General features: G+C 39.7%; 2 protein-coding genes across 5 annotated transcripts in view; one reads left to right on the top strand and one right to left on the bottom strand.

Annotated features, from left to right (window-relative positions):
• myo9aa (myosin IXAa) overlaps nucleotides 1–12,111 on the bottom strand; it is a 115,246-nt gene extending 103,135 nt beyond the window's left edge. For 3 of the 4 annotated variants that reach the window (XM_028014190.1, XM_028014192.1, XM_028014191.1), the window contains exon 1: nucleotides 11,711–12,110. The gene's annotated coding sequence lies outside the window, so the exon portion shown is untranslated. Of the gene's footprint in view, nucleotides 1–11,710 lie in introns of all 4 variants that reach the window. The other variant, XM_028014193.1, reaches the window with a different exon arrangement.
• An 831-nt stretch (nucleotides 12,112–12,942) lies between these two features.
• On the top strand, nucleotides 12,943–16,059 carry senp8 (SUMO peptidase family member, NEDD8 specific). Its single transcript, XM_028016109.1, has 2 exons — nucleotides 12,943–13,283; nucleotides 14,662–16,059. The coding sequence occupies exon 2, from the start codon at nucleotides 14,679–14,681 to the stop codon at nucleotides 15,342–15,344; it is 666 nt and encodes a 221-aa protein (XP_027871910.1). The 5' UTR covers nucleotides 12,943–13,283; nucleotides 14,662–14,678; the 3' UTR covers nucleotides 15,345–16,059.
• Nucleotides 16,060–17,861: the final 1,802 nt, after the last annotated feature.

Below are 17,861 nucleotides of genomic sequence, written 5' to 3'. Positions count from 1 at the left end.
ACCTCTAAATTTAGCAAGTCATTCATTAGAGTCTGCGTATCAAAATTAAACTTAACTACCGAGATTAACATTACTTGCTTCAATTGCACTGACTTTTGTCCCATTTATCTGTAATCTTAAAAATAAGATGTTGTAGAGCCAATGAGGAATAATATTAATAGATTATTCTGTTCTCAAACTACCATCACCACTTTTCCCCCCCAACATATCCTTTTCAGTGTCACTTAGCAATTTTTTCCCCCCAAAATTACAAAAAAAAAAAAAAAGGTATAGTAGAAACTGTGGTTTAGGCTGAAATGTTGAACCTAAGACAAGCTTTTTGATTTCGGCTCACCCCATGCTTATGTTTAATTGTTGTAGTGAATGGAAAAATGTTTTCCCTTTCAAACTCCCTTTTAGCTCTGGAAACATCAATATGACAGTCCTTTGGCTGATAGAGTGGGAAAATGCACCACCCTGCAATAAAGTTTTCCAGCAGACGGCGGGCATCAACAATTACTCTCTGGACACTTTTTTTTTAAGTTTAAAGGTTCCCTGGAAATTAAACAGAAAAAGTGGTTACACTTCTGTTTTAAAAGATGCCAAAAACCTGGACTTTATGTAACTGCCTTACATATGGATGTAAAAAGCCATGTTACCATATGCAGAGTCTGATATGAACGTCCAAAGAAAGAAAGGAGGCCAGAGGCAGAATTCCACCGGGAGCAGCTGGGTTGCATTAATCTGAGCTGATCACAGTCACTCGAGACGGTGGAGACACAGCATGTTTCAGAAGCATCCCAGAGGTGGCTCTCTGCACAACTAAAAATACACACAGTCTCCTTTTAGCAGATGCTGTGTCAAGCTGTACTGAGCAGTAGACTGGACTGGAAGTCAGACAGAAACAAACAAAAAACCATGGGATGAAAATGACATGAGATCAACAATGATGTACCAAATACTACGTGTATAATGAATCAAGCTTTTGTAAAGAAGTACTTGATGCACAGATGTTTTCCTAGCAGAGCCCCAGGTATGGGAATACCAATGGAGAATATCAACTTGAAGGACAGGTGGAGGTAGAAGTTTATATGCACAAAAATGACTTTTTTTGTCTTATAGTGCATTACCTGTCATTTTTCCACTGTGGAATGTTATAAAAATAAAAAATTCATAGATTTTTTTAAAAACAAGTCTAAGTGATAGGATAGACAGAAAGAATAATTTCCTTCCAAAGAAATCATTAACAGGAGTGGGTGGCTGTTCAAAATGACCCCAGGTAGAGGTCAACAAAGGCCCAGAGCAACATCCAAAGAACTGCAAGTTATGGTCAGTGGTCATAACTTCACCATTAGAAAAAAACTTGGTAAAAATGGCCTGAGTTCCAAGATCAAAACCACTGCTGAGCAAAAGGAACATTAATGCTCGTCCATTTTGCCCGACGACAGGTTGATGATCCCCAAAACTTGCGGCTAGGGGAGACTCAAGGTTTAGGGGACAATCATTTTTTCACACAAGGCAATTTAGATAGGTTTGGATTAGTTGCCCCTTTCATTAAAAAAAAAACAAAACAACTTGATTTAAACATTGTTATATCTATGTTATTTCTGTCTGTGGATCTGACAGACAAATTATGTGACAAAGGAGCCAACACGTTCTCACCACTTTTACAGGTTCTGATTGATATCATTGATTCAGATTATGCAGAGTTCAGGTCCTGTTCATGAAGACATTTGATCCAGTTAACAAAAACTTTCAGTAATCTCTAAACCAGCAGTCAAAATACCAGTTTTGTCAAAAAAAACCCAACTAGAAAACATACTAGAAGGCACTGAGATTAGAATAGACTCTACATGCTAAAATAAATCAAGTCTTTCACAGCTAACTCAGCTAATATTGGTTATAGTTGCTCATAAAATGCCTCATCATCACAAATTAAGGTGTGAACAAGGAGGTCCCTGTCAAAGAAAGCAGGTTCACGTGTCATTGTCAAGGTCAAGACATTAATCATCTTTTGGAGCAAAGCGATAAAATAACAAACCTCTAATCCAAGCAACACACACACAGCAAGCACAGTGCACACTTTTCAGGTTGTCAGCTGATAGTAATGACAGGACATCTAGCGTAAGGCTGGGTCTGAGCTGCAGAATTATCCTGAGCACATCTGTTTAGCGTATTACGAGGAAAAGAATCCCGACCTGTAATTACAGGGGCGCGCTACAGAGGCTCTCGCCGTCTTCTCTGAGGATGGGGGATGACTTGCCGTCTTTCTGCCCTCAGCAGATCGGAGGCCGTTTGAAATCTGAGCCTGGTGGTTCAGCCGGAGCCGCAGCCCACGGAGACAGGGTGAGCTGCTGTGCGATGATAACGCAAATTTGGCTGCCTGCCTCAAAGGGGAGGATGACAGAAGATGTTGGTGAGAATATGTAGTGAGGGAACAGATAGAGTGAAGATCTGATGGTTTATTTTACATAATCTGCCTACAGGCGGATACAGTGAAGAAAAGCTGCACTTAAACCACAAATATGGTGGCTCATGGTGGAAGGAAATCTCTCAAATAGACATTATTAAACAATATCCAGGTGTTGAGAGTTTATTGTAAGATCTTTTCTTTGAAGATCGCCTCCTTAGATTGAACACCCTCTGACAACTCCAGACACAAGTAAGGTATTGTTTTATTTATCCTGACTTCTCTTGTTCATGCATCGAGCCATTGCACCAGCAAAGTGTGAAAAAGAGTCAAGAGTTTGTAGACAAGACAAGGCAAGTAATAAGCCTCCAGCAATGAACAATATAGTTAATCTTTCCATTGTTCTAATGAAAAAAGCAAAACAGCTATGTGTACTTTACTTTAATGCATACCTAAGCATTAATGTAAGCCAAGGATGCCCCATAACAACCCTGTACCTGATTGCAAAAGCCCTTAAAATATATTCTTTCATACTTAACAGGACAAAATGTGGAAAGGTTGAAAAAGGTATGAGTATATTTGCAAGACTTTGCATAGATTACTTTATAATACAGTCTAATATTGAATACACTTAAAGAGTTGCACATAAGGATATTCCAACAAATTAATTACATAAACTTCAAAAGCTAAAAACATTCCACAGCTACAAACTTGTTGCCAATGTAGGCCTGCTCGTTGAATTCACGTCTTTATTCAACTAAAGCAGATCAATAATCCACAGAAACAGGCGTATTGCAGAAACTCCTTAACCCCCTTTCTGAACAATACTTTATTGTTTCAGCTGAGAAGGTCAGAACAGCCCAGCCCTTCACAAGAAGTCCTGCTGAGCTCACACTAGCTTGAACTCTCCACTTGTACAGCTAAATCAGCTGGATGTCTTACATTGCTCCCCTGTTCAAAATCCACCACAAAACGTAGAACAAAATGATTAACTATACTTTGTTAGAAATTTGATTTACACCGACAGGATGAGGACACAATCCAAAGGTGTTCCCAATCTACATGGGAAATACAGTCTCTCCAGCAGATTCTGGGCCTACCCTCAGGTCTCCTCCAGTCGGAGATGCCAGAAAAACTTTAAAGGGAGGCTCCAATCAAACCCCTGAATCACCTAAACAGGTTCCTTTCGATGTGGAGGAGAAGGGACTCTAATTTGAACTCCTCTGAGATGATGGAGCTCTTCAGGTGCTTGTGTCCTGGATGTCATTCTTCTGATATTGATTCATATCTCAAGACCACATGTGAGGGCTGGAATGTAGACAGACCAAAGAACTAAGATTCTTCCTTCTTGGCTCAGCTCTTTCTATGGCAGACTATGCCTACAACGCTGTAGAGTGTAGACAAGGCCAAAATCTATCAACCCATCTTGGTACGAACAAGACAGAAGACACTCAAACTTCTGTACTTGAGGCAGAGACTCACTCCCAACCAAAAGGGAACAAACAATCCACCTTAAACTTTTGACTTTGAGCAGCTGATTCTAATCACGACTGCTTTACACTCAGCTACAAATTGCTCCAGTGTATGCTGAAGGTTGGGGCTTGAAAACACCAGAAGAATCACGTCATCTAAAGAGTCGAGATGAAACCCTCAGGTTCCCAACCCAGAGGAAACCATCTCCATAACTACAGCTGGAGATTCTGTCCTTGAACACCACAAGCAGGATATGAGACAAGAGGCAGCCAGAGTTGAATCTACATCAGTAAAAAGCTTGACTTTGTGCAAAGGATGCAGCCACAGTTCTTGTTCTGATTAAGGAGGGACTGGATAGCCCTTAAAAGAAACTGAAGCACCATATTCTATTGAGGGTCAAGGACAAGACACAGGAGACATTGTTGTGACTCTCCACTTTAAAATGTATCAGGACAACTGAACTCCCACCATCTGTGAAGCAGTTCCTTGTGGTCTATCGTTTCACATCCAGGACAAACGTCACAAGTTAATCTAACAGATAACTGGTCAGAAACTCCTTTTCAACACACTGAAGTAAGCTTTCCCAGGGATGCATACATAACACAACCTTTGGCCCTCTAGCTTAAATTGGGACTAAAACCCCAGCTTGGCAATCTCCAGGAGTTGCCTCATTACTCCATGCAACATTAGAGAGGTGTCCTCCCTTTTTGCCCACCGCATGCAGTGTGAGGACTTGAGGTTGTGTTTGTCAGCGCAGGTTTGGCAGGGAAGAGCTGGGGTCTGCATACCCATTCCCAATGTCAAATATACTGGTTAAATAATGTAATCTAATTTTCACTAGAATGTGAAAAACCTGAAATTTAACTTCTAAAAATCAAATATTATCAGCTCATGTATGGCACTAACTACGCATTAGATGAGACAGGAGAGGAATGCCTGCCATTATTGAGCCCAACATAAGGCCAAATTCAAAATCCATCTTATCAAGGCTTGCTTACTATCAGTTTCTTTCAGTTATCTCCACTCTTCTTCCCCTTTTTGCCTCATTCTGAGAGAAAACAGACTACTGTGGACTGCCAGAATTTCTAATAGATAAAGCCAACAGAGCAATGGTGAAGGAAAAACTCTAAACCATCCCAGACATTAACCTCAATGCATCATATCATTTACTCAAGACTTCAATATCTTATGCTATTCGGCATCGGTGTCAAAAAATTTTTTTTAAAATAATTTGTCAAATTGGTTTTTGGTTAAACATGCAGTTTCTTATTTTTATTTTCCTACATGCAAATAAACAAAAACTGAACAGATAATGTGAGTGGTGTCATGGCTGGACTGCTTAACAAATGGGCAGTATTGTCCATCATAGCACAGCAGCACATGCCTGGGGATTACCCATGGGCCCTGTCATGTTTGTGCAGAGAGGCTGCAGGGGGGCCAGCAGCTTTGTCACCACTGTAACATAACACGCAGAAATTCAGCAAAATATAGCTTTGGTTACAGGGAACATCTGAATGAGCAGCTGACATTTAACCCATTAAACACCATGCACAGCTGCTGCTTACCGTTGCAATAATTTCAAAACAGACCTTGTGCAAGGCCTTGCAAAAGTATTCATACCTCCTTGTTTTATGTAGAGACGAGCTCTGTACAACCAATTCATAAATGGAAGAAGAATGGCCCAAATTTACATTTCTACATGCAAGTCAACCTATTTTGACAGGGCATAAAAATTACACAACTATTCCAAAATGTAGTCAAGAGGCCCAAGGTAACCCTGGAGAAGTTGGAGAAATTCATAGCAGCTAAACCTCAGAAATGCTCACTTTCCAACCTGACACAGCATGAACAAAGTAAAAATAGAAAAAAAGATGGGCTTCTGGATTTGCACATTCAGTATACTTTAATTGAAGTAATATATATATGAACTGCAGAATGTGTTTGTACTTTTGTAGAGCACTGAATTTGACCCTTTAAGGAGTTGTATTGTCTCATTATGATGAAATATACATACCCCACAAATAGCAGTGTGGACCTGCCCATCAAAATATTGGTAAGAGTGTTTATTTTAATTTTAAACAATTCGGTTTCTAAATAACAATTTGGCTACATTTAGATTTAGGAAGAAAAAGCAAGGCACTTTCTGCTCCATGTTTCCCTCCCACCGTTGTTAGCAGCCACAGTGAGTTAATGAGGGGAAATGCAAAATGTGAGGAAGCCTGTGAGGCCAAAGTCTCCCTCACATAATGGCCTGCTGAAGAAAGGGGAGCTTTGTACAGCAACACAAGCAGGTTCCTCTTTAATGACTTCATGGCATGCCAATCACTTACGCCACACAACCCCATCATGCAGCCACACCACCATTCAGAGACATCCCGATCATGTGAGCAAAACAGAATGTGATTCTTAACCAACCTCCCCATAAGAAAACAAAAGTTCAGAAAGTAACAGGTTGGGGATGAAGATGGGGTCATTTTATTGAATTGGTAACAGGTTGTTCACTGCCTCCGTTTACAAGAGAACAGCAAACTGCTGTAATCATAAATTCAATGTTTCTAGACCGGTGCTAGTCACTCTGCCCTTTTAAAATGTTGCAGCACTTTTGAAGATTTGCTTATTTAATGGATTATTTGTTTCAGAGCCGATTATTACAAGACCTTTGGCATTTGTTAATACCACTTGGATTTAACAGAATTTTCCGTAATAAAACAGAATAGAAAGGAAGGATCTGTGGTTACATGCCTTTCTGCACCAAGGATGCAGATGTCTGTCAATGTGGAAGCTCTCCAGTTCTAAAACAGTCTCATGCATGGGGCAGAAGACATTATTATAATGTTATTGTAGCTAGAGCTCTTCTGTCTTCAACTGGTTGAAGAGAGCATCCTAGAATAGAGATGGCCTTTCTAATTAAATGTTGTCATGAGCGTCTACTGTCATGATCATAGTTATCTTATGGTCAATGTTCACTGGCCAAACAGGGATCTGGACCACATTTTTATTAACCCTCCCACAGCCATAAAAGACAGGGTCACATGAGTTTTTCTCTGTGTGCGGTCTAACGGGGTCATACTGACCCTGTGTGCGCTTTCACAATGTTTTTTGTGTGTGGTTTCGGAAACAGGCTGATGGGACAACCCCCCTGCTTCCCGGCTGTCCGTGAACTATGCCGCGTTCCTCCTGAGCATCGCGTTAAGACAGCTGGAGGGTTAATGTTTATCAACTATTAATCAAATAATTTACCCAGCAAAAGAAATAACCTGGTAAACTAGGGCTGGGCATTTAACAAATCGTTTATTATAGTCAAAAGAATTTTGATTTATTGTCAATATAAATTGCAATTAATCTTCAGTGTTACTCCATTTTCTTATTTAGTTACATAAAAAAGGAGCAACAAATAGTTCTTAACACCACGTTTATTATTATTATAACAGTACAACAAAATATTGTGATAAAATTATAAGTCCATATTGTCCACCTCATGGTAAGATATGCATGGGTACAATCTAGTTTCTTTACAAGCGCAAAGTAAACCTAAGTTTACATTGTTTTTTTTTGCCAAATCCAAGAAAAGCATGCATTTGGCAAAAGAGCAAATTGCAAAGGGTTAGCACAACAGCTACAGCCCTTGATATTTAAAGAAAATACTTTACAAGATATTACAAAACAGTTATGAGAATTTGTACTTTTATGAGGTTTGGAAAACATTTCAATGACATTTTCAGCTACAAAGGCATCTGGTTTGTTCATTCACCATGAGGCCACACATCAGGTCTGACAGGGTGGCAGGAGATGATGTAAGAGGTGACAAAACCTGAAGCCATTTCATTGTTTCACAAAAGCGATTTTTACTCATGACTAACACTATGTTCACAACTTCTCTTAAAGTGATAGCATGCAGTACTTAATACGTCATAGTTCTGTCTGTCACGGCTGTGAAAGAAGCGGAAAGAGACAAACTGACTCCACACACAATATTTGTATTTCATGCCTGATGAAACAGAACATTAACATTGATAGTCCGTAAACGATAAAAGATCTGAAAGAGTCACAGTCTGCCAACACTAATCTATTGCCACAACAACTCTTATTGGCATGCAAAGCAAGCCATGGGCATGAAAACAAGTAAATTATCACTTTTTCCACAGGTTTAGATCACGGTTTAATTGTGCTTCTTCAATCTAACCACCAGCCTAATAACTTAATAATGACCTGAGGAGCTTATATTTGGTCCATCCCTGCAGTTTGTTTGATGAAAAGTTGCCCCACCATGTTTAACTCTTTATGTTCCTCTATAAAAGTTAAGTTTAAAATATTTCTACCTAATTAGGCAAACAGGAGATTTCACCCAAACGCTATGGAAGACATCAGCTCACTATTGTACAAATGTCAAAACTTTAGGACGAACAGAAATGTTGCTATTCAAAAACATTATCACTTAAGTGCGGTTGGATGAAGCTGCAAGGTTTCTGTGACATACAGAAGTTTAATGATAAACATTTCATTGTTTTACTGACTTTTTTTATGACGTCCATAAACGTTTATGCAAGAGTTTCTTGGCGATTTCTGATTGATAGCCCACTTAGTTCTCACTTTTTTCCTGGGAGAGAGGTCTTCATTGTACAGGGGGGAAAAAATCATCCCCAAAATGATTCTTGTCACAAAAAGTTGCTCTTGAAGCAGTTTTTGATCCCATTCTTTATTTATTGCAGCGTGTTTAAAAAAAATTAAGGTTGAGCTTTTACTGTTGGTCCTTTTTCCAGATGTCCCAAACAATAAGAAGAGAGTGTCACTCAAGGAAATAACTTGACCCTCAGTCCTTCTCGATCCAATCCTGAACCTCCTGCAGAATCGCTTAGTCAAATCCTTCTAAGGGGAGAGTCCGAGTGGTTGCTGGACTTCCCTGTAGAACTCTTTGGACGCAAGGAGACGAAGCATGGTTTCAAACAGTTCTCTCTTTAAATGTGACAACTCTACTCTTCTAACTCAATGAGAATACCAGCTACTCTGTCCTGGTTTACAACTTCCCCTGAGCCAATGATGAGATCATTAAAATTATGCTACAACAGGTCAATTTGAGCAAATTAGATTTTTAAGGTCAAGTTAACTCTCATTACCTTTGCAATTAATTGCACTTCAAACAATCACCATAAAACTAAAGCAGTAAAGTTCGTGAAAAACAAGATTTCTGTCCTTCTGAAAAACCTTTAGGTGCAATAATAGGATAAACCAAAGGACAGAAGCTTAGGTTGATTTTAAACCTGATAGTCCGGTATCACCAACTATCACCAATTTTGGTCACCAATCAAACAAACTGATAGTTTGATTGGTGACCAAAATTGCAACATTTGCTGTATTATTTCCAGGAGGTGTGTTGGCTTCACACTGCACTGTGTAAAACGATCCAAGCCCTTGAAAAACCTGTTCCCATCTCGCCTGTGGTGGCGCAGCACCAAGAACCGTAGAAGGAAACGACACGAAAACCTCTGAAGACAACATGAGCGCAACTTCCCTCTTCATGAAATGTAAAAAAACAAAAATGTAGTGGGTTCAGATTTTAGCGGTGGTAGGATTTCTCTTTTGTCGCTGGTAAAAGAAAACCACAAGCCATTTCTCCTGCTGGTGCTAGATTTGAGAGTTTGTTTTGGTTGCATTTGTCCAGAATATCCTACACTATAGTCCACTTCCTGCTTTCGGATTGTATCTGGTCCGCTTGAAATTCAGATATACAACTGAACAGATCACCAAGAGAACTGAGACCCAGGTTTTTAGGCAAACCAAATTAAATTTTCTGCATCAGAGTTCAATTGCGTATGCAAATCTCCCCAAACCAAAAGCACTGTGTAGGCAAACTATCTAGAGTTTGATTAAAGTGAACTAAGCAAAGCTGGTGTGAATCCATCCTAGGAAATAACTGCTTTTTATACATTAACGATCTATTCAACTTTTAGCTTCAGATGAACAAATGAACTCACTCCAGCTCTGCGTTTCCTCATTGAAGTGCAAGCCATTCAGACTTTTGCTGTGCTGAAACCAATACACTTATGTTGCAAAGTCTAAAATGCACACAACACATTCAAGTTTTAAACCAAGAAGTTTTTTAAAAAGAAAAAGTTCACCTTCATTCATCAAGCATATCCTCTTAAGAATGCTTGGGAACATTTCTCTAAAGTTGCGAGGATTTTGCTCCAGGCAGAAACCCCCCCAACATTGTCCATCAACATTTATCTCCTGCAGAGACTCAAAGAGTTATCCAATATCCCGAACCCCTGCTCTCCCCAGTGGCGTCTGTCGTATCTCTGCGCACACCACCGGCGTGATAGAAAACTGTGGCCAGTCCCTTTAGAAATAGCAGAGCCAGGGGCCTGTGGGGTGTCAGATGTCAACGGGGAACCAGTTGCTGGAGTCTGAGTCCAGGCTGCCTCGCTCATGCTCACAGCAGCTGTGTCTTCTCAGAGCCCACATTCCTGCAGGACAGACCCACTCTGCTCTCGTCACCTGCGCCCATCTAAACAGCATGCAGAGGAACTTCAAGGGAGAGGAGAGAGGTTTACCATACAGGAGGCTGCTTTTTGGTTGTTTCCCAGTTAGGAAACTATTTAATAAATAATAAAGCAGTTCTCTTTTCTGACTAAAGAGAAATGGAAAAAGAAACAAGGGGTGGGTCTCCTCTTTCACATATACAATCAGAAATCAAGCCATAATGTTATGAATGTAGCGATAGACCAATAAATAACCTTTTTTCCCCCTTATTCAGATTTGATCAGTGATTAACTGGTCAAATAGTTATTTTTTCCCCCTAATCATTACATGAATCATCTACTTTGATACATTTTTGTTAGTTTAATTAGAGTTATATAAAGATAGAGCAGATATGCTGTAATGCACAGATTGCAATTCCTTCATTTTGAAATGGACTCAAAACCTTCCCCCCCCCTGTACTTTCTAGTCCTTATGAAGAAAGAAAAACATCAACTCAGAAGAAGTCATAATTGGATTTGGAAGTACATATTACACATTCAGAAACTGAACAGGCTGGAAAAGACCTAATGTATATACGAATATTAAAAACGAGATCAAATGTGATGCATTTCAATGCTCGGATGCAGGGTGTTTTGTGTCTGCTGTCGTCTCCCTCCATTGACAGGCTGCATGGCGCAGCCATGATTCAGCATCTTCACCTAGTCAGACCTCACTTTACACTTCCAGCTGCTCTGCAGAAAGAGTCGCTTACACTGTGTTATAAGCTGCACCGTCTGACCTCTACTAAATAATACATGTAAACACTGCCCATCCCACCACATTGCAGGCAAAAACTAAAAAAGAAAAAGAGCGGAAAAAAATAACAGCACCCTCTTCCCTGCCAGGTCTCAATGATCCTGGATGATGCAGCAGTTCGGTTTTGTTATTAATTAGCTCTGTGCAAGAAAGTTTAGTCAGCTTTTTGTATCCGTTTCTCCATCTCGACTACAAACGACTGTCCAGATGTGCACGGTTACAAGACTGCCATGCGTAATAATGCAAACAAGCATGTGGACAATCTCGATCAATCCCGTGTTTAAGGCTTAATCTGGGGATGCCAAGCGAGCAGTCTGTAGAAACAGACAACTTGTCACACTGCTTACATCTCACAAACACACACACACGCCTTTAATTGTGACTAATCGTTTAATAATAAGTTATCTCTTACACACACACACACACACACCCAAAACGAATGACAGCTGAAAACAATGTTGCAAATGAGTGCAGATGAGAGGAACAAGTTTGTCACAAAGACTTAAGCGGTGATTCATTAGATTCTGGAGGCTGTTTAAAACCCACCAAGAAACAACTAAACATCTCTCTTACCTCCAGGCGTGTGTTGAAGTTAACTCAAAGCCAGTCTTGAGCTCCCCTGTCCTGGTCAGGCTAAGCTGCACAGTTACGCACACTTGTGGTCCCGCAAAATGACTAAGTCTCTATTTTAATTCTCTGCATTCCCGCTGAATTGAGTAGTTTTTATTCCTTCTTTTGCTCACCGCATGCCGACAAAACTCCTCGAAATTTTAAGCTCGCGGCGAACACTTTTTGCATTCCTCTTCTCTCTCGATTTTTACAATTTTTTTTATCCGAGCGCATTTGTAGTAAGAATGCAATTTAAAACGCAGCTTTCCGCGGCTCGCTCGCTGAGAACTCCGCTTTGCCTTTTACTAATCAGTGCGGCCACACTGAGGCGCGTCCCCGCGGCTTATGGGCGGAGGGAGAAATCCCAGAGGGAGGACGAACCATATGAACTACGAGCCAGAGCGCGCTCCAAACGCCGAGTGATGATGCGTTCAAATCACCTCGGGTGTTCTATCCTCAGTGTGGGGAATTGCGCCACGTAGCTGCGTTTAAGTAAAAAAAAAAAAAAAAAAAAAAGAAAAGAAAGAAAAAATGGAAAAAAGAAAGAAAACATATCAGACTAATTCTGATAAACAATGCAGTGTGATTCTATGCATTCACACACAAAAGGAAAATTTATGCATTGGAATGTTGTTAAGTCCTTCTAATGTGTTTCAATAAGAAACAGAGGGCCAGAAGTGCAAATAACAGGAAATACCTATACAGAAAATTTGTGAAAGTTATTAATCAACTGGTTATGTAAAGGAAGCAATCACCACAAGTGGCACACTTACTGCAGTGCAACTTGCATATGTAAGCATGTTACTTTGGGTTTTTACCACTTTAAATGAAGAGAAATATACCACTTTTCTCTCGTATCAATAACAATAGCTTGCATCTCAAAAACAGGCAATTTATGCGTTTTTCAAACTTAAGAATATGTTGAACTCATTTGTAATATCGTTCCAAATACAACAAAATTCCAACTCCAGTAGCTTTTAAGGCCTGTCTCACTTTTTTTTCCTTCCCATTTTATCAGGCTTTTATTAAGTTGATTGATTGATTGATTGATTGATTGATTGATTGATTGATCTTAAATCGTCTCCCAAGGCTGAAACTTAGAAATTCCGATTATCCAGGACAGCTCGAACACATCATGACAACAGGAAGTAAATAAAATGCAACACGGCCGCGAAGGAGCCAATGAAACACCCCGTGTTTCAAATAAACGATAACTGAACTATATGAGTCAATTTTAAGTTTATTTGGGGTTTCAGTTAACGGGTTTTATATAGTTGAGAGATCTGTAATCTCATTTTGTGGTATACAAGTATCAAAAAGAAGCACTATTAAAATTTGTATTGCGTATGTGAGCTGTCAAAAACGGTTACCCTCTGAGTTACTCCACTATCCGGATCCCCGGATGTAGGGAGCCAATCGGATGCGAGCTTCTGATTTTGTCTTCCCAACTGTCCAGATGCGGCTTATGATAGCCAGAGCAATGAGGGACAACAGTGCAGTTTTCAAGCTGTTCGTTGTTTGAATGTGTCTTTCAAAGGTAGGGACATTAAACGAACAATGCATGTTTTAATTTGTCACTTTGTGGTGTACATGTCCTGTAGGTTATAGTTAGTTATTTAGCTTCGTGAGGTGGTGGAGGTATCGGTTGGCTAGCTAGTGCTAACATTAGACTGTGTTGGCTGTTAGCTGCCTGCCATCAGAAAGTGAACTAAACGCAATGCAGCAATACGAGTTTGTGACCCAACAGACACCGATGTAAACACCCAGGTCTGCTTGTAAAATGAGTTACTTTTTTTTAAACCAAAACTCAAATGAACGAATCAAGTCAAACCTTTTTAGATGCTGGATCAATGTGTGTTGGTTTTTGTAAAGTTTATTTAGCTAAACCTAAGGCTTTGAAATTACACAAGTTTAATACGGCGTCAGTCATGTTCATTACTTTTGTTTACAGAATCACTCACTAAATATCAACGCCACTGTTTGACTGCAGAGGGTCACTTTTTGACTAAAATGTAATTTTTAACTATTCAGTCTTTTGCCCCGTTTGCCTACCGTTTTTAGAGTGAGACAATGAAGTAAATATAATTAGTATAGTATAATATATATAATATAATATAATTAGCTATTAGTTGAGGAACTTAATATTTTGTTTCTATCATTTTTTTTTTCAAAGCAACTTTTCAAACGACATGAACAATAAGAATAAGATCAAACGTTACCCGGGTCATGTATAGAAAACAAAAGTTAAGGTAGTTACTGCTTTTTAAAATCAGAAATCATGGTGTAATTATTGTCCCTTTATTTATGTTTAAACCTGTAAAAGTTGTGGAAAAACCAGACACACACAAAAACAGCCACTTTTTTTAAAAATTGGTATGCAATGTTCAGCAAACCATCTTCGGTGAATATTCTCCATTTTTATCAGTTGAAGTAAATGTTTATTTACTTGTAAAAATCCCATAATTGAGCCAAAATGTAATTTTACCATTAAAAACAATAAACATCCATTTTTGAAACTAAAATGGATTCTATCTGGATTGTTTTTCAACATTCTTAGCAACTAAATATAATAGAAAACTCTGGTAAAATTTAGATAAAATAGTTGCTGTTTTGAAAGAAATTGAATTGCTACCATAATTGATTTTCCTACTTCTTGAGAACTGTTAACTTTTCTATTCATTTAAAAATCTGACCTATTTTTGGGAGGAAGCAACACAGATTGTCAGAACAGTAACAAGTCTTAGCTGTGTTGCTGATATTAATGAATGGATAATGATTAAGGCATGCTTATATTGTCAGAGGGATCTTTCCATAAAAGGAGTCGCAGAATCGTCGATAATAACATTCCTGTTACTATTTGTACTTTGTACAAACCTAACCGGCAGATTTTATTTTTATTATTATTATTTTTTCAGACTGAAACTGCCAAAGGATGGATCCTGTAGTGCTGAGCTACCAGGATAGCCTGCTGCGGCGTTCCGACGTGTCCTTACTGGAAGGCCCCTACTGGCTAAACGACCAGGTCATCGGTTTCGCCTTTGAATACTTTGCCAACGAGCGCTTCAGGGTGCTGGGCGACGCGGCCATCTTCATTAGCCCCGAGGTCACCCAGTTCATCAAGTGCGCCTCCTGTCCTGACGAGCTGGCCCTCTTCCTGGAGCCGCTGGACCTCCCGTCCCGCCGCTGGGTCTTCCTGGCCGTCAACGACAACTCCAACCAGACCGCCGGGGGCTCCCACTGGAGCCTCCTGCTCTACCGCCGCAGCTCCAATCACTTCGCGCACTATGACTCTCAGAACGGCAGCAACTCGCTGCACGCACGGCGCATCGGCAGCAAGCTGGAGCCCTTCCTCGGCGCCAGCAGGAAGGCGCTGTTTGTGGAGGAGCCATGCCCGTCGCAGCAGAACAGCTACGACTGCGGCATGTACGTCATCTGCATCGCCGAGGCCTTGTGCGAGAAGGTCAGGCTGGAGGGCTCGCCCCGCCTCCCCGTGCAAATCATCACCCCAGCCTACATTACCCAGAAGCGGGCCGAGTGGTGCAGACTGATTCAGAGTCTGGCTCAGAACGACCTCTGCTGCTCTCTGTCTTTCACCTAGCTCGTACGCAGAACAGCGCCCCCGACTCTTCCCCCTACTGCTGGAGAAACAGAATGCACTCCCCGCATACCAGTGTGTAACTACATATTTATTATATTTCCCTGACAGTCAAATGAAGAGGTGGTGTGATGTTTTTCCAGTGTATATGCACAGCAACGTACCGTATGTAAATGACACCAGCATGCCTATAAACCTAAAATGTGTACATGCTTTGTGAGCTTGGAGAATGTGGAACAGGAAGCACTGAATCTTTTCTGTTGTTTGGTGTGCAGCGAATGTAGAAATGTTTACACAGATTATTGCTCAGGGTCATTTTAAATGAACTGAATTGACTATAAGAATGTGAATACGAACTCTGGCTCCTGCATCTTATCTCGTTGTTATTGTGCTCCCGTTTTTGTTTTGTTTTTTTCCAGCAGTTTCAACAGTATTTGTCTCTCTACACCTGATGTAGATGTCAGACGGAAGCATTTTGTGCCACTGAGTGTGTGTGTTTGTTTTTTTGGAACAAAGGGCAATGTTGAGTGGAGGAATGTATGTTATGTTCTCCAATAGTATCTCACATGCAGTCTGATCTGATAAGTGTGGCAGTCGTCACATTTTTGTGGACAGAAAAGTCGCTGTAAAAATCGCTCTGGTTTTTTTTGACATGCCTGCTGTCTGTTTTTTTTTTTTCTTTGTTTCTGTTATTAAAACTTGTTTGGCTGCAGAATGATCCGACTTATCTTCAGTTTTTGTTTTAAATGTTTTCCAATGACTAGCGTTCTGTTTTAAGTTTTCAATAGCGTGTGTTGATACTGATAAACGCATAGTAATTCTGACAACAAACAGTTCACATTGATTTCAACAAGCGATTTTATTTCAATTCAAAAACTGAGTGTTAATTTCAATGATTTATTCCTGTAAATTTTGAAGGTTATTGCTGACAGCTAACGAAAATTTTAAATTCATCGAAATATTGCAATAAACCAAATTTTTAAAATCACTTTTGATCTACAAAATGTTGAGATGTTAAAGGTATCCACTTCTGTCCCATTTTCTACCACACTTTTCTCCTTCCATTTAACTTTCCATTAATATGCTTGAGGACATTAACTCTACAAACACAAATACAGTGACGTATTCAAAACTCTTCCTCTGTTAAGACAGAACTCACAAAGGAGTCTAATTTAAGACATTTTATATGGGCTCTACTTTTTTTAGTCTTGATCCAAATCTCTAGAGCACAGATGAGGGTCAGAATCTAGACGGACCGGTCTACCAAGAGTTTTGTTTTCTGCCTCTGCTCCTCCTCCATCATCCTACCGACTCTCGCTAACACAGAGCTAGCTACTTGAACTCCAGTAGATTAAACTGCATCAGACTCAGTTCTTGTGCTGATAAGCTGCTTCTCTTATCTGACCCAAGCAGGGATGACATTGACTCAGAACAGAATGAGGATTATATGAAACTTTAAAGGATCATGCTGTGTTATCTTTGTTAGCACTAAGAACATATCTTACAGCTGACTGTTTACACAATGACTGATGATGATTTATTGGTTTGTTCTAAAAGAAAATCCAAATTATGCCTTCTACAAACTCTTGCTGGGAAAAAAAAGTTACAGCTTATATTTGTTATTAATTTCTAACTTGATCATAAACAGAATAAAACCGAGAATAAATAGAGTAGTCCTTAGGTGAACTCTTTCATCATCACTGTTGAGTATAACTCATGTCAGTGGTTCATGTTTACCTGTCATATGAAAACTCTACAGCACAAATATGGTGGTGTAAAAACTTAAAAATGGCTGTTTAGGATTTCCAGTATCAATTTTAAGTTTACTTGTAAATCCAAGTCATTAGAATCAACATTAAAATCTCAATAGAGGAACTTTGTAAAAGTGAATGTAATGGGATTTAATATTTAAACTTCAGACCATTACACTGGTCTACTAAGTGTTAATAGTCGCTTCAAAAAAAAGGAATATTTTTAGCAGTTTTTGGATGTAAAGAGGTCAACATATAAACCAAATACATACCAACCTGGAAACATGGCGGGGGAAGTGTCATGCTTTGCGGATGCTTTGCTGCAGAAGGAGCTGAACAGCTCTCCATCGTAGAAACCGCCATGAACTCTTCTGTTTATTTTAAGGAAAATGTGACGCATCTGTAAAAACAAAAGAAAGTCAATGCTGAAGCATCGCTCGGACCTGCAACATCTTAATAAAATATACCAGTAGATCCACGAAGGACTGGTTAGAACATGGAAATGGAAAGTCTGAGTCAAAGCCCACATTTTCACCCACTTGCAACAGGCTGGACCCATAAGAAAAACCATTTTAACATCTCACAGCTGAAAGCAAAGAGTGGAAACAACCTGGCTCAAACTGAAGTCAGAAGTAGATGGGTACAAGAAACCTTTGGTGTTTGCTGTAATTCTTCAGAGTGCGGGTCATCCGCCTGTGGTTCCTTTGTCATCAGGCTTTAATATCACGGTGTTAGAAAGTCTTGAATTTATATAACTAAGATTAAGTCC

This window comes from Xiphophorus couchianus, chromosome 4, assembly GCF_001444195.1.
Source record: "Xiphophorus couchianus chromosome 4, X_couchianus-1.0, whole genome shotgun sequence".
Classification (NCBI taxonomy): Eukaryota; Metazoa; Chordata; class Actinopteri; order Cyprinodontiformes; family Poeciliidae; genus Xiphophorus; species Xiphophorus couchianus.
This window is presented reverse-complemented; position numbering and strand designations above follow the sequence as displayed.

Excerpts from the sequence above, each read along its gene's own strand:
- senp8 (XM_028016109.1), top strand. The coding sequence starts at position 14,679 with ATGGATCCTGTAGTGCTGAGCTACCAGGATAGCCTGCTGCGGCGTTCC.